The 27,292-nt window shown below is 44.9% G+C and overlaps 1 protein-coding gene across 1 annotated transcript; it reads left to right on the forward strand.

The window, feature by feature from the left end:
* Positions 1 to 40: 40 nt before the first annotated feature.
* On the forward strand, positions 41 to 26,994 carry LOC140063916 (NACHT, LRR and PYD domains-containing protein 3-like). The gene is made up of 10 exons (XM_072113834.1): positions 41 to 365; positions 13,495 to 13,658; positions 15,865 to 16,036; positions 17,331 to 17,396; positions 19,076 to 20,768; positions 21,982 to 22,152; positions 22,934 to 23,104; positions 24,453 to 24,623; positions 25,037 to 25,207; positions 26,863 to 26,994. The coding sequence occupies exons 1-10, from the start codon at positions 41 to 43 to the stop codon at positions 26,987 to 26,989; spliced, it is 3,231 nt and encodes a 1,076-aa protein (XP_071969935.1). The 3' UTR covers positions 26,990 to 26,994.
* The last annotated feature ends 298 nt before the right edge of the window (positions 26,995 to 27,292 follow it).

The raw sequence follows: 27,292 nt of genomic DNA on the forward strand, positions 1-27,292 counted from the left end.
GATGACCGACAATAACCCTTTAGTTCACCTGGAGAATGCCATGTTGGGGGAGTTGGAGCAGCGGTGGATGGCCCGGCTTAGTAAGTTTAACTTTAAAACACAGTACCGTCCGGGACGGGAAAATGCTAATGCAGATGCATTATCCCGTAACCCTGTGGAGAGACCCACAGATGAAGACCGTGAAGGAGATGAGACTCCTGACTTCAGTCAACCCATGCTGCCTCATAGGTCTGTTGCAGTTCAGGATATCGAAGCTGAGGTTTGGACTGGAGGGTCTGAAGAAGATTGGAGGAATAGGCAGCAAAGTGATCACCAGATACGAAAAGTGCGAGATTGGCTACAGATGGGACATGGTCCTACACCAGGTGAGCGAGATGCCCTCTCACCAGATGGGAAGAGGCTCTGGCAGCAGAGAGAGAGGCTGAAAGTCCGAGAGGCAGAAGCCTCTTGATGTATCGGGCTGCGAATTTGCAGCGGCGGGGCTATCATACGCTGGCGCACGAGCGCCAGCGTATGATAAATACCCCCCTTTGGGTCCATGGCCTGGAAACTCCCCAGATCTTAATCCCATTGAGAACTTGTGGTCAATCATCAAGAGACGGGTGGACAAATATAAACCAACAAATTGTGACACAATGCAGCAGTGATTGTGCAGGAATGGACGGCTACCAGTCAGGATTTGGTGCAGAAGGTGATTGAGAGCTGCCAGGGAGAATTGCAGAGGTCCTGAAGAAGAAGGGGCAACACTGCAGATACTGACTCGCTGCAGTAACTCATTCTCACTGCCAATAAAAGCTTTAGTTACTCATAATATGATTGCACTTGTATTTCTGTATGTGATAAAAACATCTGACAAACCAGAGGGGAACAGGTCATGTGAAAATATCATATTTGTGTCATTCTCAAAACTTTTGGCCATGACTTGTGACGGATAGGCCTGGTGGGAGGGATGTGTTAAGTGGAGGAAAGAATATGGGGCACATTTACTTTCCCAGTTCACAAGTAAAATGGAGATGCGGGTTGGGAAACCCATGTGCCCAACCGTTGCCCAGGAGGAGCAAACATCCGGCCTGAGGGACACCACTACACAGAGTATAAAGCCCGCGCGACCAGGGCCTGGAACCCTGATGTTTAGGATATCTTGTCTCATGTAAAGACCTGGAGAAAATAAAATACAAGGTGCCCATGTTCCCAGTGAGCTTATATGGGATGGGTTAACCACACTCTGTGGTGATTGGTCACTGCTGTTCTTAATAGTCTCTATATGATTATATCCAGGGATCATAATCTCATTTTTTCCTTCTGCTGCCTGAAGGACGATCAGGAAATAAGATGATTACCACAGACCTAGGCGTAAGTGTCTGTCAATTGATTACCTGAGCCGTGTAGGTAGAGATATTTCTCTCTAGGATACAGCAGGGAGGGTACTTGTTTGGCGCACATGTTTTTTTCCACATACACAAAGTGTTAAGTAGAAGGATTTTTATTCGGGATCTCTGGTACACAACGTGTTTCGGAGTTTAATATGACTCCTTTATCAAGTGAGTAGATACTAAGGGGACATAAAATATACAAAAGGGAAATAAACATATGTACAAGTGTATAAAAAAGGGGGTCTTAGCAACATTAATATAGTGATCTAGTCACTTAGAGGGTCTTAATTAATGGAAAAATGACGATAAAAACATCTAATATCAGGATAGTTCATAATTATGGTTAATCAGTGAAATTCATAGGACACAAATAAAAAATTCTAAATAATAGAATAATAAGAAACATTTTCATATGGGAAGATAAGTGAGTGGATAAGTGATTACACAATAGAGAATAAATCAATCAATCAATTAATCTACTGTATTGGAAATAAATAAATATACAAATAAATAAATAAATATAAATGTAACATTCCTATAGTTCAAAGCACAGTTGATTAAATGTTCAATAAATAATAAATAAATACATTGGTGAGCGTCTAATGATGTATGAAATTATAGATATATGGCATAGTTGATGAACTTGGAACAGTGCCCCCTATGTGCAGCGCGGGTGAGAGGTTGATTACCCGGAGCTGTCAGGCAGCGTCTGGCTTCTTCTTTAAATGTGCCGGCTCAAGGGTGCGGCATGCGCCAAAACGAGAACTTGGCGCATGCTCATAGGGGTGTCTATCCAAGAAAATGTCTGCCGACTGGTGCGGCGACATATTTGACCTAGTCAAGCGTGATAGTGCTTTTTATTTGAAATTAGATAAGGGGCTGGCGCGGACCTTACATTTGTTGTAGCGGTAGACAAACATGAAAGTGTAGGGATGGAGTGGTTCTGAATTATGGTAGTTGTGTAATTAATTCTGGGATTGGATGAGAATAAATTATATTATATATGATGTGTATTGGCAGACATTTTCTTGGATAGAAACCACTATGCGCATGCCGCACCCTTGAGCCGGCTCATTTAAAGAAGAAGCCAGACGCTGCCTGACAGCTCCGGGTAATCAACCTCTCACCCGTGCTGCAGGTAAGCGCCCCTGGCATTTCTTATGATTTTTACTGTGAATACATTTTTTCAACCCAACCATTCACATAAGGGGCACTGTTCCAAGTTCATTAACTATGCCATATATCTATACTTTCATACATCATTAGACGCTCACCAATGTATTTATTTATTTATCGAACATTTAATCAACTATGCTTTGAACTATAGGAATTATATTTATTTATTTGTTTGTTTGTTTATTTATTTGTTTGTTTATTTCCAATACAGTAGATTAATTGATTGATTTATTCTCTATTGTGTATTCACTTATCCACTCACTTATCTTACCATATGAAAATGTTTCTAATTATTCTATTATTTAGAATTTTTTATTTGTGTCCTATGAATTTCACTGATTAATCATAATTATGAACTATCCTGATATTAGATGTTTTTATCGTCATTTTTCCATGAATTACGATTAGAGATGAGCGAGCACTAAAATGCTCGGGTACTCGTTATTCGAGACAAACTTTTCCCGATGCTCGAGTGCTCGTTTCGAGTAACGAGCCCCATTGAAGTCAATGGGAGACTCGAGCATTTTTCAAGGGGACCAAGGCTCTGCACAGGGAAGCTTGGCCAAACACCTGGGAACCTCAGAAAAGGATGGAAACACCACGGAAATGGACAGGAAACAGCAGGGGCAGCATGCATGGATGCCTCTGAGGCTGCTTAATCGCACCATTATGCCAAAATTATGGGCAACAGCATGGCCATGACAGAGTGACCGAATGAGGCTAGATAGCATCTAAAACATCCAATAATTGACCCTGACACTATAGGGGATGGCATGCAGAGGCAGCAGCAGCAGCGGCAGGCAAGAGAGTGTCATGGCGACATACCCTAAATGGACTCAGGCTTCAAACCAATGGGTGGCAGAGAGGAACCAAAGGAGGTGAGCAAGAAGCGCTCAAATAATATCGGTACATGATAAAAGTTTGCCAGTATATTTTGTGGATTACACAGCAGGGTGGCGACAAAGTTAACATGGAAGCCATGAAAACAATCCAAAATTCTGCCTGACACAGCTCGTTTGATAAGGGGACCATGTATGGAGGCAGTGAACTAGTAGTAGATTAAAGGTGCTGCAGTTAAAACTATGTTAGTTGGACCTTGGCATGGAGCTGGCGCTCCGCTGCCAGGCAAGCTTTCGCCAATCCAAGCCCCTGTCTCTAGGCTACTCCCCAAACAGCACTTCTAAGAACCTTTTGTATAAGATCAAGTGTAGTAGCGTTCTTATAAGTTTGGGATATGGCGGGAGAGGGGAATGTAAACAGATGCGCAAGAAGCGCTGAAATAATATCGGTAAATGATAAAAGTTTGCCAGTATATTTTGTGGATTACACAGCAGGGTGGCGACAAAGTTAACAAGTTTGATGTGGAATGCCCTGTAATAGCTCTTGGGCGGTGTGCCTTTTATCGCCTAGGCTCAGCAGTTTGAGCACCGCCTGCTGTCGCTTAGCGACGGCACTGCTGCTGTGCCTAGAGCTACCGACTGATGGCGCCATGCCCACGGATGGTAATTCGGAGGAGGAGGAGGAGGTGGAGGAGGGGTGGGAGGAGGAAGAGGTATAGTAGGCCTTTTTTAGACCTGGACCGAGGTAGGCCCCGCAATCCTCTGCGTCGGCAGTATATGACCAGCCCCAGGGTCAGACTCGGTCCCAGCCTGCACCAAGTTAAGTGTAGTAGCGTTCTTATAAGTTTGGGATATGGCGGGTGAAGGGAATGTAAACAGATGCGCAAGAAGCGCATGATGCGCATGGAGCTGGCGCTCCGCTGCCAGGCGAGCTTTCGCCAATCCAAGCCCCTGTCTCTAGGCTACTCCCCAAACAGCACTTCTAAGAACCTTTTGTATAAGATCAAGTGTAGTAGCGTTCTTATAAGTTTAGGATATGGCGGGTGAGGGGAATGTAAACAGATGCGCAAGAAGCGCATGATGCGCATGGAGCTGGCGCTCCGCTGCCAGGCGAGCTTTCGCCAATCCAAGCCCCTGTCTCTAGGCTACTCCCCAAACAGCACTTCTAAGAACCTTTTGTATAAGATCAAGTGTAGTAGCGTTCTTATAAGTTTGGGATATGGCGGTGAGGGGAATGTAAACAGATGCGCAAGAAGCGCATGATACGCATGGAGCTGGCGCTCCGCTGCCAGGCGAGCTTTCGCCAATCCAAGCCCCTGTCTCTAGGCTACTCCCCAAACAGCACTCCTAAGAACCTTTTGTATAAGATCAAGTGTAGTAGCGTTCTTATAAGTTTGGGATATGGCGGGTGAGGGGAATGTAAACAGATGCGCAAGAAGCGCATGATGCGCATGGAGCTGGCGCTCCGCTGCCAGGCGAGCTTTCGCCAATCCAAGCCCCTGTCTCTAGGCCACTCCCCAAACAGCACTTCTAAGAACCTTTTGTATAAGATCAAGTGTAGTAGCGTTCTTATAAGTTTGGGATATGGCGGGTGAGGGGAATGTAAACAGATGCGCAAGAAGCGCATGATGCGCATGGAGCTGGCGCTCCGCTGCCAGGCGAGCTTTCGCCAATCCAAGCCCCTGTCTCTAGGCTACTCCCCAAACAGCACTTTTAAGAACCTTTTGTATAAGATCAAGTGTAGTAGCGTTCTTATAAGTTTAGGATATGGCGGGTGAGGGGAATGTAAACAGATGCGCAAGAAGCGCTGAAATAATATCCGTAAATGGTAAAAGTTTGCCAGTGTATTTTGTGGATAACACAGCAGGGTGGCGACAAGGTTAACAACTTTGATGTGGAATCCATGAAAACAACCCAAATTTCGGCCTGACACACCTCGTTTGATAAAGGGACGATGTATGGAGGCAGCTATATAAACGACTTTTGGAGGTAGCAATGGAGACAACGTGTGGAGGCTGCTATGGAGACAATTCAATTTGGATAGTGCCTGTATGTGGCAGTCCAAAAAAGTTTTCAAACCAGAGGAGCAGGTAGGTGGCCCTCCAGAAAAATGGAATAGATTGAGTGCCTGTATGTGGCAGTCCAAAAAAGTTTTCAAACCAGAGGAGCAGGTAGGTGGCCCTCCAGAAAAATGGAATAGATTGAGTGCCTGTATGTGGCAGTCCAAAAAAGTTTTCAAACCAGAGGAGCAGGTAGGTGGCCCTCCCGAAAAATTGAATAGATTGAGTGCCTGTATGTGGCAGTCCAAAAAAGTTTTCAAACCAGAGGAGCAGGTAGGTGGCCCTCCAGAAAAATGGAATAGATTGAGTGCCTGTATGTGGCAGTCCAAAAAAGTTTTCAAACCAGAGGAGCAGGTAGGTGGCCCTCCAGAAAAATTGAATAGATTGAGTGCCTGTATGTGGCAGTCCAAAAAAGTTTTCAAACCAGAGGAGCAGGTAGGTGGCCCTCCAGAAAAATTGAATAGATTGAGTGCCTGTATGTGGCACTCCCAAAAATTGTTGAAAACAGAGGACCGGGTCGGTGGCCCTCCAGAAAAATTACATGCATAAAGTACTATAGCTAGAGCCAGTGGGCCCTGTCAAAAAATAGCCAGTTTCCTCTGCTTTACTGTACAAAGAGGAGGAGAAGGAGGAAAATGAGGAGGAGGAGGAGTGGATAAATTATTCAGGTTGAGCTTCCTTCACCTGGTGGAGATTGGAAATTATGAGAAATCCAGGCTTTATTCATTTTGATAAGCGTCAGCCTGTCAGCGCTGTCAGTCGACAGGCGTGTACGCTTATCGGTGATGATGCCACCAGCTGCACTGAAAACCCGCTCGGACAAGACGCTAGCGGCAGGGCAGGCAAGAACCTCCAAGGCGTACAGCGCCAGTTCGTGCCACATGTCCAGCTTTGAAACCCAGTAGTTGTAGGGAGCTGTGTGATCATTTAGGACGATGGTATGGTCAGCTACGTACTCCCTCACCATCTTTCTGTAAAGATCAGCCCTACTCTGCCGAGACTGGGGACAGGTGACAGTGTCTTGCTGGGGTGACATAAAGCTGGCAAAAGCCTTGTAAAGCGTACCCTTGCCAGTGCTGGACAAGCTGCCTGCTCGCCTACTCTCCCTCGCTACTTGTCCCGCAGAACTACGCACTCTGCCGCTAGCGCTGTCAGAAGGGAAATACTGTTTCAGCTTGTGCACCAGGGCCTGCTGGTATTCATGCATTCTCACACTCCTTTCCTCTCCAGGGATGAAAGTGGAAAGATTTTGCTTGTACCGTGGGTCCAGGAGAGTGAACACCCAGTAATCGGTGCTGGAATAAATTCTTTGAACGCGAGGGTCACGGGATAGGCAGCCTAGCATGAAATCTGCCATATGCGCCAGAGTCCCAACTCTCAAGAATTCACTCCCCTCACTGGCCTGACTGTCCATCTCCTCCTCCTCCAACTCCTCCAACTCCTCTTCTTCTGCCCATACACGCTGAACAGTGAAGGTCTGAGCAATGGTCCCCTCTTGTGTCTCGCCAACATTCTCCTCCTCTTCCTCCTCATCCTCCTCCACCTCCTCCGATATGCGCTGAGAAACAGACCTAAGGGTGCTTTGGCTATCAACAAGGGAATCTTCTTCCCCCGTCTCTTGTGAGGAGCGCAAAGCTTCCGATTTCATGCTGACCAGAGAGTTTTTCAACAGGCCAAGCAGCGGGATGGTGAGGCTGATGATGGCGGCATCGCCACTGACCATCTGTGTTGACTCCTCAAAGTTACTCAGCACCTGACAGATATCAGACATCCACGTCCACTCCTCATTGTAGACTTGAGGAAGCTGACTGACCTGACTACCAGTTCTGGTGGAAGTTGACATCTGGCAGTCTACAATCGCTCGGCGCTGCTGGTAAACTCTGGATAACATGGTCAGTGTTGAATTCCACCTCGTGGGCACGTCGCACAACAGTCGGTGAGCGGGCAGTTGGAGGCGGCGCTGCGCTGCCCTGAGAGTGGCAGCATCTGTGCTGGACTTCCTGAAATGCGCACAGATGCGGCGCACCTTCGTGAGCAAATCAGACAGATTGGGGTATGTCTTGAGGAAACGCTGAACTATCAGATTTAACACATGGGCCAGGCATGGCACATGTGTCAGTCTGCCGAGTTGCAGAGCCGCCACCAGGTTACGGCCGTTGTCACACACAACCATGCCTGGCTTCAGGTTCAGCGGTGCCAGCCACAGATCAGTCTGCGCCGTGATGCCCTGTAATAGTTCTTGGGCGGTGTGCCTTTTATCGCCTAGGCTCAGCAGTTTCAGCACCGCCTGCTGTCGCTTAGCGACGGCACTGCTGCTGTGCCTAGAGCTAGCGACTGATGGCGCCATGCCCACGGATGGTCGTTCGGAGGAGGAGGTGGAGGAGGGGTGGGAGGAGGAGGAGGCATAGTAGGCCTGAAACACCTGGACCGAGGTAGGCCCCGCAATCCTCGGCGTCGGCAGTATATGACCAGCCGCAGGGTCAGACTCGGTCCCAGCCTCCACCAAGTTAACCCAATGTGCCGTCAGCGATATATAGTGGCCCTGCCCGGCAGCACTCGTCCACGTGTCCGTGGTCAGGTGGACCTTGTCAGAAACGGCGTTGGTCAGGGCATGGATTATGTTGTCTGACACGTGCTGGTGCAGGGCTGGGACGGCACATCGGGAAAAGTAGTGGCGGCTGGGGACCGAATACCGAGGGGCGGCCACCGCCATGAGGCTGCGAAAGGCCTCGGTCTCTACTAGCCTATAGGGCAGCATCTCCAGGCTTAGCAATCTTGAGATGTGCACATTAAGGGCTTGGGCGTGCGGGTGGGTTGCACTATATTTGCGTTTCCGCTCCAGCGTCTGGGGTATGGAGAGCTGAACGCTGGTGGATGCTGTGGAGGATCGTGGAGGCGACGATGGGGTTTTTGTGGCAGGGTCCTGGGCAGGGGGCTGACTATCAGCTGACACAGGGGAAGGAGCAGTGGTGTGCACGGCCGGAGGTGAACGCGCTTGTTGCCACTGAGTGGGGTGTTTAGCATTCATATGCCTGCGCATACTGGTGGTAGTTAAGCTATTAGTGGTGGAACCCCTGCTGATCCTGGTTTGGCAAATTTGGCACACCACAGTCCGTCGGTCATCCGGTGTTTCCTTAAAGAACCTCCAGACTTCTGAAAATCTAGCCCTCGCCGCAGGAGCCCTCGCCATGGGAGCTTCACTAGTTGACACATTTGGCGCTGATGCACCAGCTCTGGCCCTGCCTCTCCGTCTGGCCCCACCACTGCCTCTTCCAACCTGTTCTGGTCGAGGACTCTCCTCCGTCTCAGAAGCACTGTGTTCACCCGGCCTCTCAACCCAGCTTGGGTCTGTCACCTCATCATCCTCCGATCCCTCAGTCTGCTCCCCCCCCGGACTTCCTGCCCTGACAACAACTTCCCCACTGTCTGACAACCGTGTCTCATCATCGTCGGACACCTCTTTACACACTTCTTCCACTACGTCAAGAAGGTCATCATCACCCACAGACTGCGACTGGTGGAAAACCTGGGCATCGGAAAATTGCTCAGCAGCAGCAGGACAAGTGGTTTGTGACTGTGGGAAGGGTCCAGAAAACAGTTCCTCACAGTATGCCGGTTCAAATGGCAAATTTTGCTGGGAGGGGGCAGACTGGGGGGGAGGAGGCTGAGGTGCAGGAGCTGGAGGAGTGCCGATTTCGGTGACATGGGTGGACTGCGTGGAAGACTGACTGGTGGACAAATTGCTCGAAGCATTGTCGGCAATCCACGACATCACCTGTTCGCACTGTTCTGGCCTCAACAGTGCTCTACCACGAGTCCCAGTAACTTCAGACATGAACCTAGGGAGTGTAGCTCTGCGGCGTTCCCCTGCTCCCTCATCAGCAGGTGGTGTCTCACCCCGCCCAGGACCACGGCCTCTGACCCCTGCAGTAGTTGGACGCCCACGTCCCCGCCCTCGTCCTCTACCCCTAGCCCTCGGGTTAAACATTTTGAAAATGAGAGTTATAACTTTAATTTTTTTTTTAACGTTTTTTTGTGTTTTTTTTTTTTTTGTGTGTTTTTTAGTTTTTAAAACCAAACGATGCTATCCTATTGCTATGGCTATTTTCTAGCCAAGTATAAAAGCACACTGCTATGCCAGATGAGATGACGCTGAGTTATGAAAAAAATAAACGTAAAATAAAAAAGGAAATGGCAGACTGTGCCTAATTGAAATACAACCCCGGGCCCTAATAAATTTTCCCACTTCGGACTTTGCGATGGATATGTGCGTCACTAAGCGCAAAACACAGTGGTCGCAAGTCTCACTCCAAATTGCTCACAATTTGCTAGTAGATGCACTGCAACAACTACAGCCACCAGCAGATCAACCAGAAATCAAATATATGTAACGCTATTGTAGACGTAAGTAAGCCTTTTGGATTCTCCTATGGCTATTTTCTAGCCAAGTATGAAAGCACACTGCTATGCCAGATGAGATGACGCTGAGTTATGAAAAAATAAATGTAAAATAAAAAGAAACTGCCAGACTGTGCCTAATTGAAATCAAACCCCTAATAAATTTTCCCACTTTGGTGTTTGAGGTGGATATGTGTGTCACTAAGAGCTAAACACAACGGTAGCAAGTCCCCCTGCTAATTCCTCACAATATGGTACTAGCTGCACTACTAGTGCCAGCAAGCCCAGCCACAAGCAAATAAAAAAAAAAGGATAACGTTATTGTAGCCCTAAGAAGGGCTGTTGGGTTGTTGTAGAATCACTCCTGCCTAACAGTAAGCTAATAGAACACCCTAACGCTTTCCCTGACCAGCAGCAGCTCTCTCCCTAGCGGCATCCAGACAGAGAATGATCCGAGCAGCGCGGGCAGCGGCTAGTCTATCCCAGGGTCACCTGATCTGGCCAGCCAACCACTGCTATCGACGTGTGAGGGTACCACGTCATGCTGGGTGGAGTGCAGAGTCTCCTGGCTTGTGATTGGCTCTGTTTCTGGCCGCCAAAAAGCAAAACGGCGGGAGCTGCCATTTTCTCGAGCAGGCGAAATACTCGTCCGAGCAACGAGCAGTTTCGAGTACGCTAATGCTCGAACGAGCATCAAGCTCGGACGAGTATGTTCGCTCATCTCTAATTACGATGCAAGACCCTCTAAGTGACTAGATCACTATATTAATGTTGCTTAGACTCCCTTTTTTATACACTTATGTCCCCTTAGTATCTACCCACTTGAGTCATATTAGACTCCGAAACGCGTTGTGTACCAGAGATACCGAATAAAAATCCTTCTACTTAACACTCTGTGTATATGAAAAAAACGTGTGCGCCAATCGTGACAAGTACTCTTCCTACTCTACCGAACGTGATTCCAGACCGGTTTGGCAACTGTGTCTCGACGGCCCATGTCCACAGGCAGCACCGGGAAGCACTAACACCCGACCCATCACACCTGTATTAGAGTTGTGCCTAACATTGCACAACCTAATCTGGTGAGCCTCTCGACAATCTTTCAAACCACCACCGCAGGTTACAACATTACTACCCTATGAGTGCTATTTGGTCTTCCCTTGTTCGCCTTTCTATACCCTTCTCTTTAGGGTGACATCATCGCCCACTTGCATCTTGGAGCCTGGTGAAGAAGAAGCCTCAGGTTCCGTTCAGTTTTGGAAGGCAAAAGCAGGTGTGGATGATCATGGGTGAGAACATTATTGAGAGAAACTGTTCCTCCTCTTTTTTTACTCCACTCCTGGTTTGGACATCGAAAACTGCATCTGAAATCGGAAACGTGTGAACGCGTCTTCAGGATCCCCATCACCAGGAAGCTAAGTAATGTACTATGTGCTGTGCACTGCTTCATGTGAAGTATTTTACTGCAGGATGAGGAAACACTTGTGTCTCAGGTGTGACTAGATGTGGACTTTGAGCTCTTGATGTCCCGGTGTGGTGGAGGACACCGCTCACTGCTGTCAGTACATCCAGGAACCCGGATCTTGCAGAACTGATCCCCGGCAGCAGGTACTACAGTATGTATCACACCATGATTTATTTATTTTTATGGAAATCATGTATATATAAAACGCTTACCGTACTTTTCACTCAATGAATGTGAGTCTCACTCCGAAATTGTCTCCTGTATAATCTATAGATAGTGGTAGAGGAACACGACTGCAGGATCAGACTACACATGGCCAGGTTTGTTACAGAGCCAGGTCTGTAGGGGTTAATCTGAGCTGCTGGGTCAGTAGTCCAGCTTAGATCAAAGACCCATCAAACATGGTTCGATAGTACCTGAAAATACTAAAGGGATATTCTCATGGTGGCTTTCACATTTAATTTATCTGCTATATATAAACATTTCTACAATTGCATTTTATTAATATAATGTCCCTGAGTGAAGATAATGTCCCATAAATGTAGCCATCTAGTCCCTTAGTCGTCCTTGGATACGACCACCACTGTGCTCTTCCAGCAGTAGCCAGGGATGTATTATTGAAGCCTGACCAGTCACCTCATTACCACAGAATGGCAGTGGGACGTGCAATTACTCACGGCCATTTCATATGCAAAACAATGGGGCACATTTACTTACCCGGCCCATTCGCGATCCAGCGGCGCGTTCTCTGCACAGGATTCGGGTCCGGCTGGGATTTAAGATGGTAGTTCCTCCGCCGTCCACCAGGTGGCGCTGCAGCGCCGAAAATAATCTTAACGCCCCGGAATGCACCATCCCATAGAAGGTGAAGGTGAGCGCTCCCCAAGCGACACTTTTTCGGTTTTTAAATGCGGCGGTTTTTCCGAATACGTCGGGTTTTCGTGCGGCCACGCCCCCCCGATTTCTGTCGCGCGCATGCCGGCCCCGATGCGCCACAATCCGATCGCGTGCGCCAAAAACCCGGGGCAATTCATGTACAAGCGGCGCAAATCGGAAATATTCGGGTAACACGTCGGGAAAACGCGAATCGGGCCCTTAGTAAATGACCCCCAATATGTTGTTTTTTGTGCAATCACTCTTGTGGCGGTGGTCGTATCCAAGGACAATATTCTTGTTTCTAAGGAACATCATTGCTACATTTATGGGGAATTATCTTCACACAGGGACATTTTTTGTCATACCATCCAATTGAAAAAAAATATATGTATAATGTAGATGAATTAAATGAAATGTCAATACCCAGATGAGAATACCCCTTTAAAGATAATAATCTCATATATTAAATCGCATCAGGCTTACGGTTTTGTGAGCTACAGAACTGGACATGAAGGCAGTTAAAAAATAGACGGGAAATGAGTCTGCAGCTTGTATTTCCAACTATGTAACTTGACTCATCTCATGTGAATGAGGTGAGAGGAGAGAATGAGGTGAGAAGAGTAATTTTTGCCTGACTTTGGGGGAGATTTTTTTGTCTAGGTAAATGCGTGCAACTTCACATAAAAGAGGGAATTATTTTATGTGAATGGGGTAGTAGTTTAGTGAGGCAAAATCTGGTGACAGGTTCTCTTTAAGGGTAATAACAATAACAATTTTTATTCACATAGCGCCATCAAATTCTGCAGCCGTTCACAAATCATAGACTGAAAATACCTAATTGATCCTGACCCAAGCCCCTGACCCAAGCCCCCATGACACGCATTTAAATCAGTTCATTTGCCCAAATATTGGCCAGCGTCTCTGAAACCTACGCGCCCCTGTACTAGATCCATGTCATTCTGTGACACACATGTTGTTCTTTTACTATTACTTATACGGCGCATGTTGTGTCTTCATTAATTTTAGGAGGAAAATTTTAGATCAAAGCATTGATATTACTGTAATATTTCAGTGCAATTGTTTCATTATTTAGATTCGTCCTTATATAAAGTCCGTAAGTAACGGCTGTTTTCTTGCAGGGTCTAGAACATGGAACATGACCAGGACCCGATCCGGCACACTGGTCCTAGTGATGGTAGGACCGAACCTTATTGATTTTATTAGCCCAATAATCCTGATATGTATCATCTCCTTCGGATGACAATGGCCGCCATTACTGTGGTGACACCTTGTGTGGTTCCTCCTAGATGATGAGACCCGCCAGTTTGGCCAGAAGATCTGTCAGTATGAAGATCACATCCTGAGGATGACCTATAAATATTTCCAGGATGATCTGCTCTACATTGTGGAGAACCTGAGATCTTTCGCACTCCTAAGTCAACTCGAATCCCAAAAATTCCCTAATGTTGAGGTGAGAGATTAGTTACTACGGATGTGTTCTCTGGCTGTCAGGCCCTTAATCGTGACTCTTGACATTGATTTGTTGTGATCAAACACATTTTGACTTTTTGTTGATTGGAATCTTTATACTAATATCTCATTCAATTTTCAGTTTTACTGATGGTAGACGTGTCCTACTAACCACTTCCTGAGGACTGTAGGGACTTGTAAACTTAGCCCAAAATATTCAGGCTCTTGACCCGGAAATTTGAAATCCTCCAAAATTAAACCAGCCATCAATGGACACCACACCATGTTTCTTATTGTGGGTATGTGGGGGGGGGGCAGCATTTATTTTTAGAGAAACAATTAATTAATTAAATAACCAATAGAAAAAATGCAAAATAGTTGGAACAAAATTCATGCCCATCCGGGCCCTTCGCTTCTTCTTGAGCAAAAACCTTTCACCCGAATGGCGTCAGACGTCATGTGGGCGCCTTCATCTCGCCTTCGGGCATGTGAAAATCCGCCAATGCTGTGACATCTGAAAGGAAGACAGAACAGCCAGAAACCGGAAAACCACCTGTAAACAAAAATTAACCTGAGGGCAAGGGTGGGTGGGCGACATCACACCGCTCGGTTCTGAGGGTAGAAGGAAAGAAGCCCCTCCACGTGCCCTCAATGCTTTTTAAAACCACGGGGCGGGCCCCAATAAGCCCGCCCAATCCAGCCCCTTTTAGGGACCGCCTAAAGAAGGGGCCAATCGCCTTTTAAGCCGCCTTCTGCACCCTCACCGGAAATTCCCTATAGTCCCCAGCCCCTTCTCTATGCGATTTGGGGCTAATGAGAACTATGCTCCTAAGGACTTCTTTCATTATAACTCTATAAGCTGAGGTTTCGGCAATATAGAGTTATAAAAATTAGGTTAATTGGTCTGGGGGCTGTGGCTACGGCACCGGAGTGCCTCAGAACGCCTCATCTTATAATTTATTTACTCACTTATGATACAAGTCCCGCCTGGTCCTGCCCATCCACAGTGCATAGGGCAGGTGACGTCAGGGACCTGTAGACGGGACTACTAGAGTAACGGGGGAGTGAATAAATCGTAAGAGGAGGTACTGTGAGGTTCTCCCGTGACGTAGCAGGAGCACCCTAGACTGATTAGCATAATTTTTTTCCAATTCAACAAAAATCATGACATATAGGGGCACAGTTATTTACAAGGTCACTTAGAGTTCACTGAAGTTCAAGTGCATTGTCCATCTATAATGGAGCGTGCAATGATTCCGTAAGATCGTGCGCCAAATATCATGAGTGTGTCGCCTCCCCGCTCAGCATGCACAAGGAAGAAAAACGACAAAACAGAGGACGGCACCTCGGGTAATACCTCACGACAAAGTCCAAAATTAGAATCAATGTCCCAAAGCGGGGCTGCTCACCTTGTTGTTTTTTGGATAGGAGCACAATATTCCAATTAGGAATTGAATAGGCTTTCCAATAGTCCACACTATTCAGTGGTCCAACAATATTCGATTGCAAAAAAAATTTGTGCTTAAGTCAGCTGCAAGTAGCCCAAAAAATAGCCCAAGACCCCAAAAACACTGGGTGCCGGAAATAGTGATACAAGACAGGACGGGAAAATGGAACTGGTAATCAAAGGCCAGTCCTATTGCGCTATAGGAAAGCACTATGGGAAGGCACTATGAACTCAATGGAGTATCCACATCAATATAAATTGACTCTACTCTGAGTAAAATCAAGTAAATTTTCATTGATGTGGATACTCCGTTGAGTTCATAGTGCTTTCCTATATCACTAATAGGACTGGCCTTTGATTGCCAGTTCCTTTTGCCCTTCCTGTCTTGCTTCCCCAGCTCCGGTCCGACAGACTTCACCATCTTTTTAGTGGGGCATTTTAGGGCTAGGGCCTGCGACACAATTTGAAAGTTAAATACGGTGCTCGGACTGAATCAGTCGGATCGTCTGATGACACGCCCCCTGATTTCCGTTGCATGAAAGCAGCTGCAGCACAATCGCGCCACAATCGCAGCACAGGCACTTCTTAAAAACCTGTGCAAGTAGTTTTAGGCATGAAGAAGGTAAACGGTCCAACTAAAATCCAGAGGAGTTTTTCAGGATCTGGTTAGTAGGACATGTCTCCCACCAGTAAAACTGACGGTAGATGTCCTTTTATGGAACAACCCACTGAATTCAACTTCTTAATTTTGTTATTGTAGAAATACAAAGATCTACAAAAAGACATGAAACTATTTGCCCAGACCCTGGTATCTGACATTCTCAAACTCAGAAAAGAAGCTATGATAGGACTGTGGGTTAGTCTCTACGTCGTACAAAGGGAACATCCTCTTCCTGCCTTACACGCTGTACTGGAGGAACTCTGTGTGGAAGGTAATATCGTAATATTTGTTTTATTTTAGTTTTTATGAGAACATAGAAATGATTTTGTAGTATGTCTATAAAATTTCAGGTCATTTCTACACTTTGTATGTGCTGCTTTTCAAACATAGGACTTCCGGTAGTCTAGTCAGGGGTGAACCTAAACTCTTCGCTGCCTGAGGCAAGCGATAGAACAGCCTCTCCGCCCAATCCAATAATAATGTATCAGTTTATTGTTTTAGTAAGTGGGTTCTCCATGCAGGTGCAGGGTCTCATGTCCATACTCACAACCCGTGTGTAGAGATACTACTTTTAAGTGGTAGGTCCTGCTTTTTAGCATATAACTGTGTCGCCCATCTTGCTGCAGGTGGTGCTGCCTGAGGCAAGAGGCTCCACTCGCCTCATGGCTGTTGCACCCCTAAGTCAACAGAATATTTTTCATAACAAAAATCCCAGATCCAAGATCCCACAGTGACATAGTGTAAAAATTGCCTGATTCTTCCTACTTCCCACTTTTTCCCTCCCTTCCTGAACACCCCTTTATCTCCTCCCTTTTTCTTTCCCTTATTGGTTTGTCAGAAAAACGGTATAGAAATAACGCCTACAAACTAATAACTGTCATTATTTAATTGTCATACTTTTTTTTATACAATAGCATCAGTTTATGTTTAATAAAAACAAACCAATGGTTAAAAAAACCTGCCTGTAATATTGTAGGTGTTTTAAGGGTTGTGTACACTAGGGGTCGTCTGTAAGTCAGGTGCTCTTAAGTAGGGGACCGCCTGTATAATATTTTCTAGAACCATTCACAGTGGGGGAGGACATGCTCTTCTAGGGCAGATAGAGGAGATGCTTTTGTATATTTTGTTCCAGTTTTTATGGGACAATATCATCTGAACAAGAAGACAAAGGCGGAAGTGATGCCATATATATTTTTTGTTAATTTACAGGGGGAGATTTATCATTAGGCGGCTCCTTGAGACAGTTCTAGGTCTATTTTTGGAGCTCAGCTTCCCATCAGATTCATTAAAGTGGCTTTGGCCCTTTAATAAATGTTCTTATGCTCTACATGTGCCTGGGATTTTTCTTTCAAAAAAAAAAAAATGGAGGCTGTATCCCTTTAAATGGTGAGCCCGCCCTATTCCTCCTACTAGTGTCGGCTCAGGATCTACTCGTGTCGGCTCAATGTACCGTACTTTGTAACTGATATGAAAGATATATACTCATATATTACACACAGGACATCACTGCTGCTCAGGGATATATACAATAATTCCAATAATTCATTACATTTCTTTGTTTTTAGGTAGATCTCTGGTGGAGAAAATTTTACTGGATAAAACAGGTCACTTACTTCCTCCCGAACTGGAAGGTATAAATTCTATACTTTAGAGAATGGAATTGGACTGTGCCATACTAAAGGAATTTATATATACTATACACCCCCTCACTGGGTGCAAGGGTTAAGTGCAATAAATACAAGAGAGCGGGAAGGTGAAACACATTGCTGTTGTAGATGTTATTAGAAGAAGCTCGAATAAGACACAGGCAGAACCTTAAAGGGGTTTTCTCACGAAACAAGTGTGGCCCTATACACAGGATAGAGCCTAACTTGCTGATCGGTGGGGGTCTCAGTGATGGGAACCCCACAGATCACTTGTACCCCAGTGGGACCCCTTGTCGCTCTCTGACATGAGTGGAGCAGACGGTTGCGCATGTCCGAGCTGCCCTGTTGATCTCTATGGAGCTTATGGCGCTCGGAAATCTCTGCCAGCTCCATAGAGATGAATGGGGCAGCCTGTCCATGTGCGGCCACCTGACTGGGGTACATTGGACCACATTAGACCCCTCATACTCGTGATCTGTGGGTTTCGTAGGGAAAATCCCTTTAAAGGAAAGCTGTCATGGACATTTAGGAGACTAGACCACCCACATTATGGATCTGTGGCTTAATATCTCTGAAATTGCCCTGTACATGACCTGGTTATACCTGGTTATTCTTATCTAGAGAAGAGTCTGACAATTTCTCTTGGGCCCATTTGTGGTGTTTCATTTGCCTAAATGTTGCTTCAATGAAGTCGAGAAAATACAACTCGTTTCCAAGGTGCATGCATAGAAGGTCCTCTACCAGCACAGGGAATCAAGGCTATACTACACCCCATTCATTGAGCAACTGTCCAGGCGTAGGGAGCAAAGGAGAAGAGGTGCAGGCCCTGGGCTTACCTAGAACCTCTGTCCCTGTCTACTTGCCAGGTCCTGCACTAAACCACAAGTGGAAACTGGTTGACGTTCCTTGCTCTGGGCAGGTTCACATAACAGATGATAAACAGGCAGAAAGACACAAGTGTAGTTGGGCTAATAGGGTCAAAACCAGTGTGGCTGCAAAATACAGAATTGTAAGGCAAAGAATAATCAATAGAAAAGCAAGGGTACATGGAAATAAGCACAATGCGAAAAGAAGTTCTACAAGTCCCAAGAGAACAGTATAAACAGCAATCACTGAATTGAGGAATGGATATGTAGGGAGTTCCTGGACGCCACCCCTGCCAATGATTGGTTCGTTCTATCACTCAAACAGTTCATGAAAAACACACACTTTTTCTAAGGTGTAAAAAGATAAATACAAAGCCCTCTGCATAATAAAAACCTGGGAGTGAACTAGTCATGATAAGTACTACAGAGATGCTCTTGCAGTAGATCTGGCAAAGTGTTGAAATTTTTTTTAACCTGGTCATGGACAGTGAAATAAGGCATTTTGTGACACTAAATCCTGACTCATAAGGACTTTTGGGTCCTATAGTGTCCCGAATTCCTTTTTTTCAGAAAAAAACCCCAGTGGGACAGATTGTGAGTAAAAATAGAAGACCACCCCATGGCAGTGGCTCTTGGTGGCACAGGACCACCAGGGCAGGGCTTAGCCATTATGTATAAGTTATGACAACCCTTCAAGTCTGATGGGACTAGAAGAGGGAGAGGCATAGGGAAAATCTAAAAATCTTCTTTTTTGTATATATATTAATATTTCCTATTTTCTGTACCATTTTTCTATAGAAGTTCAAAACAATCACAAGGAACATCTGCGGGAAAAAACGGAGAAACTTGTAGAAAACAAACCTCCAGGATGTAACCAACAAGAGGAGAGATTTCCATTCTGTACACGTTATGTTAACCTCATCATTGTCTCCCCCCAAAACTTTACTAAGCGCTCTGAAAATGAACTTATAAAAACCGGGGAAAAACTTGAGGAATGTTTAAAGGAAAAGCGAAGCAACATGCAACGTATATTTCCCAAGAAGATATTTCATTGGTGCCATTGGTCCAGATTTGTGCCACACATTGTCATGGTGGTCGGGGTGCCTGGCGTAGGGAAGACGACCCTGATGCAGAAGATTGTCTTTGACTGGATGAAAGGGGATCAATATCAAAGATTCTCTTTTGTCTTTTTCTTCAAATTTCGGGAACTCAACAGACTGGATAAGGTTAGTTTGGAGACCATGATCCTTCAGCAATACCCATATCTGTGGCAGCAGCTTGGGAACATCTTACAAGATCCAGAGAAACTTCTCTTTATATTTGATGGATTAGATGAAAGCAATCATACAATGGATTTCGCATCAGGCCACTTGTGCTCTGATCCTAAACAACCTGAACATTGTGGTAAGATTGTGGTCAGTCTGGTGAGAAAGTCTCTTCTTAATGGATGTTCTGTTCTGATGACCAGTCGGCCGACTAGACTGGCACCAAATGATTATAAAGTCTTCCAGAGAATACTAGAAATCGCTGGATTTTTTCCAGATGAAAGAAAGATTTACTTTGAAAATTTCTTCTCCGACCCTGAACTGGCAGAAAAAGCTTTTACCTACGTAAAGCAGAATGAGACATTGTACACGTTCTGTTACCTCCCGTCCTACTGCTGGATCATCTGTACAGTATTATCCAGGAGCTTCCAGACTACGAGTAGTGACCAGCAGGTCTCATTATTACCCAAAACTGTGACTCAGCTCTTTGCCATATATGTCGCCAACATCCTGTCCAATCACAGCCTGGAGAAAAGTGGAGCTAATGAGCTCCTGCAGTCCATCGGATGGATGGCAGAACATGGAGTCATGAATCGTAACGTAATTTTTGATGATCGAGACCTGGAGTCTTTCTATGTGGACAATAACTCAAAGCTCTTATCAAGTTTTCTGATGGAATCAGAGAAACCTGTGACCTATTCCTTCATACATCTCACTGTTCAGGAATTCTTTGCTGCCTTAGTGCATTATAATGATTATTCCCATGAGAAGTTACAGAATTCAATTGACAGAGCCAAATCGTATCCTGATGGACGCGGTGAGATATTCCTCCGTTTCCTTTGTGGTCTAGCCGATGCTACCACCAGGTCAATACTAAAAGGTTACTTGGGAATCCACGCAGATCAGGCTTCCAGAGAAGTTATCACTTGGCTGAAGAACTTGACCGATCAGAAGTCAGTGGAAAGTAAAGAAGAGAAGAAACATCTTCTCGGGACTTATTTCTATCTCTTTGAATCACGAAATAAGGCTCTAGTGAAGGAAGCTTTAAAATCGCACCAAAAAATTGACTGTTCTGGTGTTGACATTTCAGCTCTTGACTGCACAGTGTTAGCATCCATCATGGATACCTGCACAAATATAGAAGACCTCAATCTAACTGAATGTTCTGTACACACTGAGGGATTAGAAAGACTTGCTCCAGCATTGAAGAACCTCCAGAATCTGAGGTAAAATTATGTCATTATGTCTTATACTTCTGGTATCTGACAACTTATTTGCCTCATCAGGAAACCTGCTTCGTAATGGGTAGGAGAGGAGGTAAAAGAAATGCTAGATGGTCTAATACTGGGAAGGAGAGATGTTACAATGACTGGAAAGTTGGTAGTGGAGGTTATAAGGAAATGGAGAGTCAGACATGGAGGGCGAGGTTTTAGGTTTAGCATTTCTAGGAGGTCCTCAGTGTAGAAGGTTGAGGTCCTGTAGAAGGTTATCGAGGTAACTAAGAGGGCACCTACCTAGGGATCACTAATGTGACCACCAAGAAGGTCCTCAGTGTAGAAGGTTGAGGTCCTGTAGAAGGTTATCGAGGTAACTAAGAGGGCACCTACCTAGGGATCACTAATGTGACCACCAAGAAGGTCCTCAGTGTAGAAGGTTGAGGTCCTGTAGAAGGTTATCGAGGTAACTAAGAGGGCACCTACCTAGGGATCACTAATGTGACCACCAAGAAGGTCCTCAGTGTAGAAGGTTGAGGTCCTGTAGAAGGTTATCGAGGTAACTAAGAGGGCACCTACCTAGGGATCACTAATGTGACCACCAAGAAGGTCCTCAGTGTAGAAGGTTGAGGTCCTGTAGAAGGTTATCGAGGTAACTAAGAGGGCACCTACCTAGGGATCACTAATGTGACCACCAAGAAGGTCCTCAGTGTAGAAGGTTGAGGTCCTGTAGAAGGTTATCGAGGTAACTAAGAGGGCACCTACCTAGGGATCACTAATGTGACCACCAAGAAGGTCCTCAGTGTAGAAGGTTGAGGTCCTGTAGAAGGTTATTGAGGTAACTAAGAGGGCACCTACCTAGGGATCACTAATGTGACCACCAAAAAGGAATATGTAAATATATTATAATAATCAAATTATTAAAAAATGTTGGACTTTGGAGGTTTTCTCAAAAAGCAAAAAAAACGACCCCAAAATGTGAACATACACTTAACACTGTATTATAACTTATATGTTATTTATGGAGATGTAGATCCTCCTTATTTGTTTAGCTATCTGAGGTGAGAAGGTGATAGATTCTACTCCTTCTCCACCTTCAATCCCTACAAGGAAGGTCCACATTGTGGTCAGTAATGGAGCAAAGGGTCATCACTACTAGAGAGATCCAGATGGGAGAATCCAGAGGGTGAGACATAACTCACATGCTGTCTTCTAATTGTTACAGTTTGGGTGGCAATTACCTACCAGACTCTTCCTGCGTCCAGTTGGCATCTGTATTAAGGAATACACCAGCCCTGAAGAAACTTGACCTGTCTTATAACCATTTGTCTGGTCCTCACTTCAGTGATTTGATGGAAGCTCTGTCCAGTCCGAGCTGCAGCATAGAGGAATTAAAGTATGTATAAGATAGATGTAGTGGATTGGCCTTTGGTGTGTGAAGTCCTGCCTGCTAAACTGCTGGATTATGATAATTACAGGATTCTAATCCTATACTTACATAACGCTACATCCAGGAGGTAGCTGGGGTTTGCTCTTTACCTTCTTGACAAATCATCGTCCTGACTATTACATTCAGAATATATTTTGACCCCATGATTGAGAATCAAACCTTCTTGCAATGGGCACTATAGATGTGCCATCCTAGAGGAGATAGACTACCTGTCCCACCTTCAAAATTTCTAGAACTTGAAGATACAACGCAATATATAGGGGCTGATTTACTAAGGGCCCCGCAGCTGCACTTTCGTCGGGTTTCCCGAATGTTTCCGTTTTGCGCCAAATTCCGGGACTCTGGTGCACGTGATCGGATTTTGTCGGCAGCTTTCACGCGACAGAAATCGGGGCCGTGGCCTTCGGACAACCCGACGGATTCGGAAAAACTGCAGAATTTAAAAAACTAAATGTGTCGCTAGATCAAGCACTTACATGCACCGAGAAGAAGCAGGTGAACTCCGGTGGACCTCGGCGCAGCAGCAACACCTACTGGATATTGGGCGCACGACCTTACTGAATCCCAGCAGAACCCGAATCCACATCCGACAACACGCCGCGGGATCACGACAGGACCGGGTAAGTAAATGAGCCCCATAGTATCCACAGATATGAGATAAGAGCTATAGTAGGTGCAGATATTATACTCACTGCATTACCCACATCTCATCTTCTCATTTTTACAGTTTGGGAGGTAATGATCTACCAGCCACATCCTGCAAACATTTGGCATCTGTAATAACCAATAACCAGTCTCTGAAGAAACTTAACCTGTCTTATAACTGTCTGTCTGGTCCTCACCTTGGTGCCCTGATGGAGGCGCTGTCCAGTCCGGCCTGCAGGATAGAGGAAATCTGGTGAGTACAAGACATGGCACCATCTAATAGATAAACAATAAGCAATCGTAATGTTAAGACCTTGAGTATTTCTTGAGAATTCTTGGAATCTACAGAGGCATCATGCCTTCACGTGTAGTGCTAAAAAAAATTAAAGAAAACTTAAATCATGCATTTAATTATACCGAATGAAAGACTGAAATGAAAGATCTCTATTGATATAAACCTCCCAAATCAAAATGAGAAATGTATGACTAATAGGTGAGGGCTGGATGGTGGGTTGTGTCCTGGAGGATCTGGATCAAGGTATTACTGAGCTCCTCGATTATCTGTTGTGTTAATTGGTGGAAACCTTTGGAGTTTACCATATCGCCTTGCAAGTAAAGTTGGTCTTTGTTGCATAGGACGCAGGTTGGCACAGCAGCTCAAGGTGTCTGACTATAACTTCCCTGAACTAGAGACCAAGACAGCATCCAGGAGTTTAAGGGCATCTATCACCAGGATGAAGGACTATAAACCAAACACACTGACATACTGGTGTCTGCCCCCTCTGGTAGGATCAGTTCTTCTTTAAGCTTCTTATGCCTTTGTTTTTAATTATGCAAATGAGCCTCAGTTGGTTCGGGTTCGGAGGTCCTGAGGCTCATTTGTGTAATTTTTTAAAGCCTATTTTTTGTAAAAATAAGGGCTCTAGCAGGGATCCTGTCACGGGGGCACACACCTGCATATAAGTGTGCTTGGTTTGCATTTATCATTTATCCTGGTGGTGCATGTTCTTTAAAGGAGACTAATTCAAGGAGGAGCAAGAGAGCGTAGAATTTACTCAGACTTCATAACATTAACCAGTAGACAAGCGAGGAGAAAACAAGCCAAAGGTTTGGAGGGCCAGGTGAGTAGAAGTTCATAGAATGTACTAGACAATAATTAGTAAGGACTTGGTCAGATATAAACCTGTCCCAGGGATAGGATTGGGCACAGAGTCCGGATTTCGATTGCTCCATTGACCTAATGTTATGGCGGCTGAACAGAAAAGCCACTAGCACCTAGCTATGGCTATGATTGGCTAGAATTCCCCTGGCCAATCATAACCAAGGCTAGTAGCTAGGGGCGTTCATTTACTGGATTGGCTGTTCAGACATCAATTCGGCAATATGTCTGGGTTGGGTGGCTGAACCCGACCATTGGCATCAAGTCGACTCCTCTCTATTCAGCAGTCGCTCCCATAGGTGGTGTTAGAGTACTGGCATAGCATGGGGGCTCCCAGTGATGACATTTAAGGATATAATAAATTCAGATACCTTTCATCTCCACATCCAAAATTTGGAGATTTTATATTAACACTTCTTACCTCATTGTCTCATTCCTACAGCTTGGCTAGTAATAATCTACAGGAAGATTTCTGCACCCAACTAGGATCTGTGATAGTCAATAACCAGTCCCTGAAAAAAATTGTCCTGTCTGATAACCACCTGTCTGGTCCTCAGCTCAGTGACTTGATGGAAGCTCTGTCCAGTCCGGCCTGCAGGATCCAGGAATTACAGTGAGTATAGGAGACGTGTACAGGAGGAAACATGTGGGGACATGCTATACGTGGTTTTTAACCAATTTTATACCTGAATTAAAATTTCTGTTTAAAGTCAAAGGCATATACAGTATATATCTGCTTGATATCATGTGCTGCAATAATTACTGATTTATGGCATGCTGTAAAGTGAGGACATTCTTCATGGATACAGTATTTATAGACCATGGATTCGGTGAAAATGCAGATATCATAATTCTGCTGGCCAGAAAACTATGCCACTATCAATGGATATCAATGGATACGCTAAGCGTATGCGCTGGGTGCTTTCCCGACGTATGCACGACGTTTACGTATACAAAAACGTTATGTGAACTCAGTCTTATACTAACCCTGAGTAGACATTTCACCTAAATCTCTTCTTCTTACAGCTTAGACAGTAATAATCTATCAGACACGTCCTGCATCCAGTTGGCATCTGTCATAAAGAATAACCACTCCCTGAGGACCCTTAACCTGTCTTATAACAGTCTCTCTGGTCCTCATCTCAGTGATTTGATGGAAGCTCTGTCCAGTCCGGCCTGCAGCATAGAGGAATTACAGTGAGTATAAGATGTGTAGAGGATAAGACATGTGGGATAAGGGCACCAAAGTAATGTGTTTTAGAAAAACGTCTGTAGTAAAATTAATGAAAAAAAAGTTATTAAAGAGTAAAGCCTGTGAAGCAGGATAACAAACATAGAAAAGAGACTGCTAACAAATCTCCTTTCTACCTGGTCTGACCTCATATCCTTCTGTCTGGGTCTCCGGCATAGAAAACTAAGGCGTGCCCGCATTCTCCACCAACTTATACAGATGCTTTCTTTCACCAACCACTACCTCACATGCTGCTGCTGATGTGAGGCTACAGTAAGGAAAATTGAGTTTTGAGAAATTATGTCACAAAGTAAGAAGGTAGAGAAGTTTTCCCACTCCACTAAAACTTGAGCTGTAAGCTAAATCTCAGATTTCAGGAGTTTCCATGCAATTCAATTTTCACAAATAAAACATTATGAATTTACAAGGATAACCTTACGTCTTCCTACAGAAAGTATATTGGAAAATTGTATAACTTTTCATCATACAAAAACAAATGTCATAAAATGGGTATAGAAACATCTCTTATGGTCTTTGTCATCTTATGGCGTAGTTGTATAGAAAGCTCTGCCTCCCCATATGGTGCAGGAGTTAATAGGTACAACCTGGGCACTTGCATTACTTGGGGTTGCCCATCAGGCACTTGGAAGATAAAAGATGGCACCATTTTTGGTACATTTAATATTTCGTTTTTTTGGGGAGATTGCACAAAAGATAACACAATTATTTGTTTATGTGTATTGCGATGTGATAATATCCCAAGTTGATGTTTTTGTCATATTAAACAAATATTTACCAGTATCTTTCAAATCAATTTTTAAATTCAACACTGAACATTGTCCTGTCCTGCAAAATTGTGTTAAACTCTTATTAATGGGAAGATTGTAGAGGAGGTTGAAGCAAACCTGTCCCCAGAAATGACATTTTTAGCTGGTGACAAGTCCCAATAGCCTATACTTTGTTGATTTAAAATATGCCTTTATCAGCATTCTGTATAATTTCAGTACTTTATATAGATTTATTTCACATTACCTGGCTCCATGACAATAGCGTGTGGTGAGTCCAGAGAGGGGGGCAGATGCAGCCTGTGTGTGCCTGTGTCAGTTTTGTCTCCTCCACACTCATCCAACTCCCTCCTCACTTCCTGCCATGTGCATTGAGCAGGAAGGGAGGGGGATGATGTGGAGTAGTAGGAGAATGTATGAGGAGACACAGGCACACATATGCTGCAGCTGTCCCTCCACCGGGACTCACCATTTGTTGCTGGCAGGGAGCCGGCTAATGTGAAAAAAACTTATATAAAGTACTGAAATGATTCAGAATGCTGACAAAGGCATAGCATAGGCTATAGGAACCTGTCACCAGCTAAAAAGTACATTCCCGATGACAGGTTCACTTTAAGCAGAGAAACACATAGGAAGATGTCACACACTTCTATAGACACTCACTGGAAGTAGAAGTTTAATGAGAAAAAAATACAAATATAATATACAATAATGTCTCCATTCTTGAAAATAAACTCCACATTATACAGATTTCAGGACGATCAATTTAATCTGAGATCATGAAAACTTCCTGAAAATAAATGGTGATAATACCGGGAATTGTGTTTTTCTTGTAGGATGGAGGGTAGTGCACTGACTGAAGAGGAGAAGGAAGCATTAGAAAAGATGGAAAAGCAAAAACCAAATCTGAAAATATCTTACAAAGCAGATGAGAAGCCGGATGTCCATCATTTATCAATCTAATAAGAACTTCCTGGTGGGTAGTGGGAATGGCTGGACCATTATACAAGCTCTTATACCTCTTGTGTCACCCCCCTCATCCTCATAGACTGTAAGCTCTTGTGTCACCCCTCATCCTCATAGACTGTAAGTTCTTGTGTCCCCCTCATCCTCATAGACTGTAAGCTCTTGTGTCACCCCTCATCCTCATAGACTGTAAGCTCTTGTGTCACCCCCTCACCCCCATAGACTGTAAGCTCTTGTGTCACCCCTCATCCTCATAGACTGTAAGCTCTTGTGTCACCCCCTCATCCTCATAGACTGTAA

The sequence above is a fragment of the Engystomops pustulosus genome, chromosome 1 (assembly GCF_040894005.1).
Source record: "Engystomops pustulosus chromosome 1, aEngPut4.maternal, whole genome shotgun sequence".
NCBI classification, from domain to species: Eukaryota; Metazoa; Chordata; class Amphibia; order Anura; family Leptodactylidae; genus Engystomops; species Engystomops pustulosus.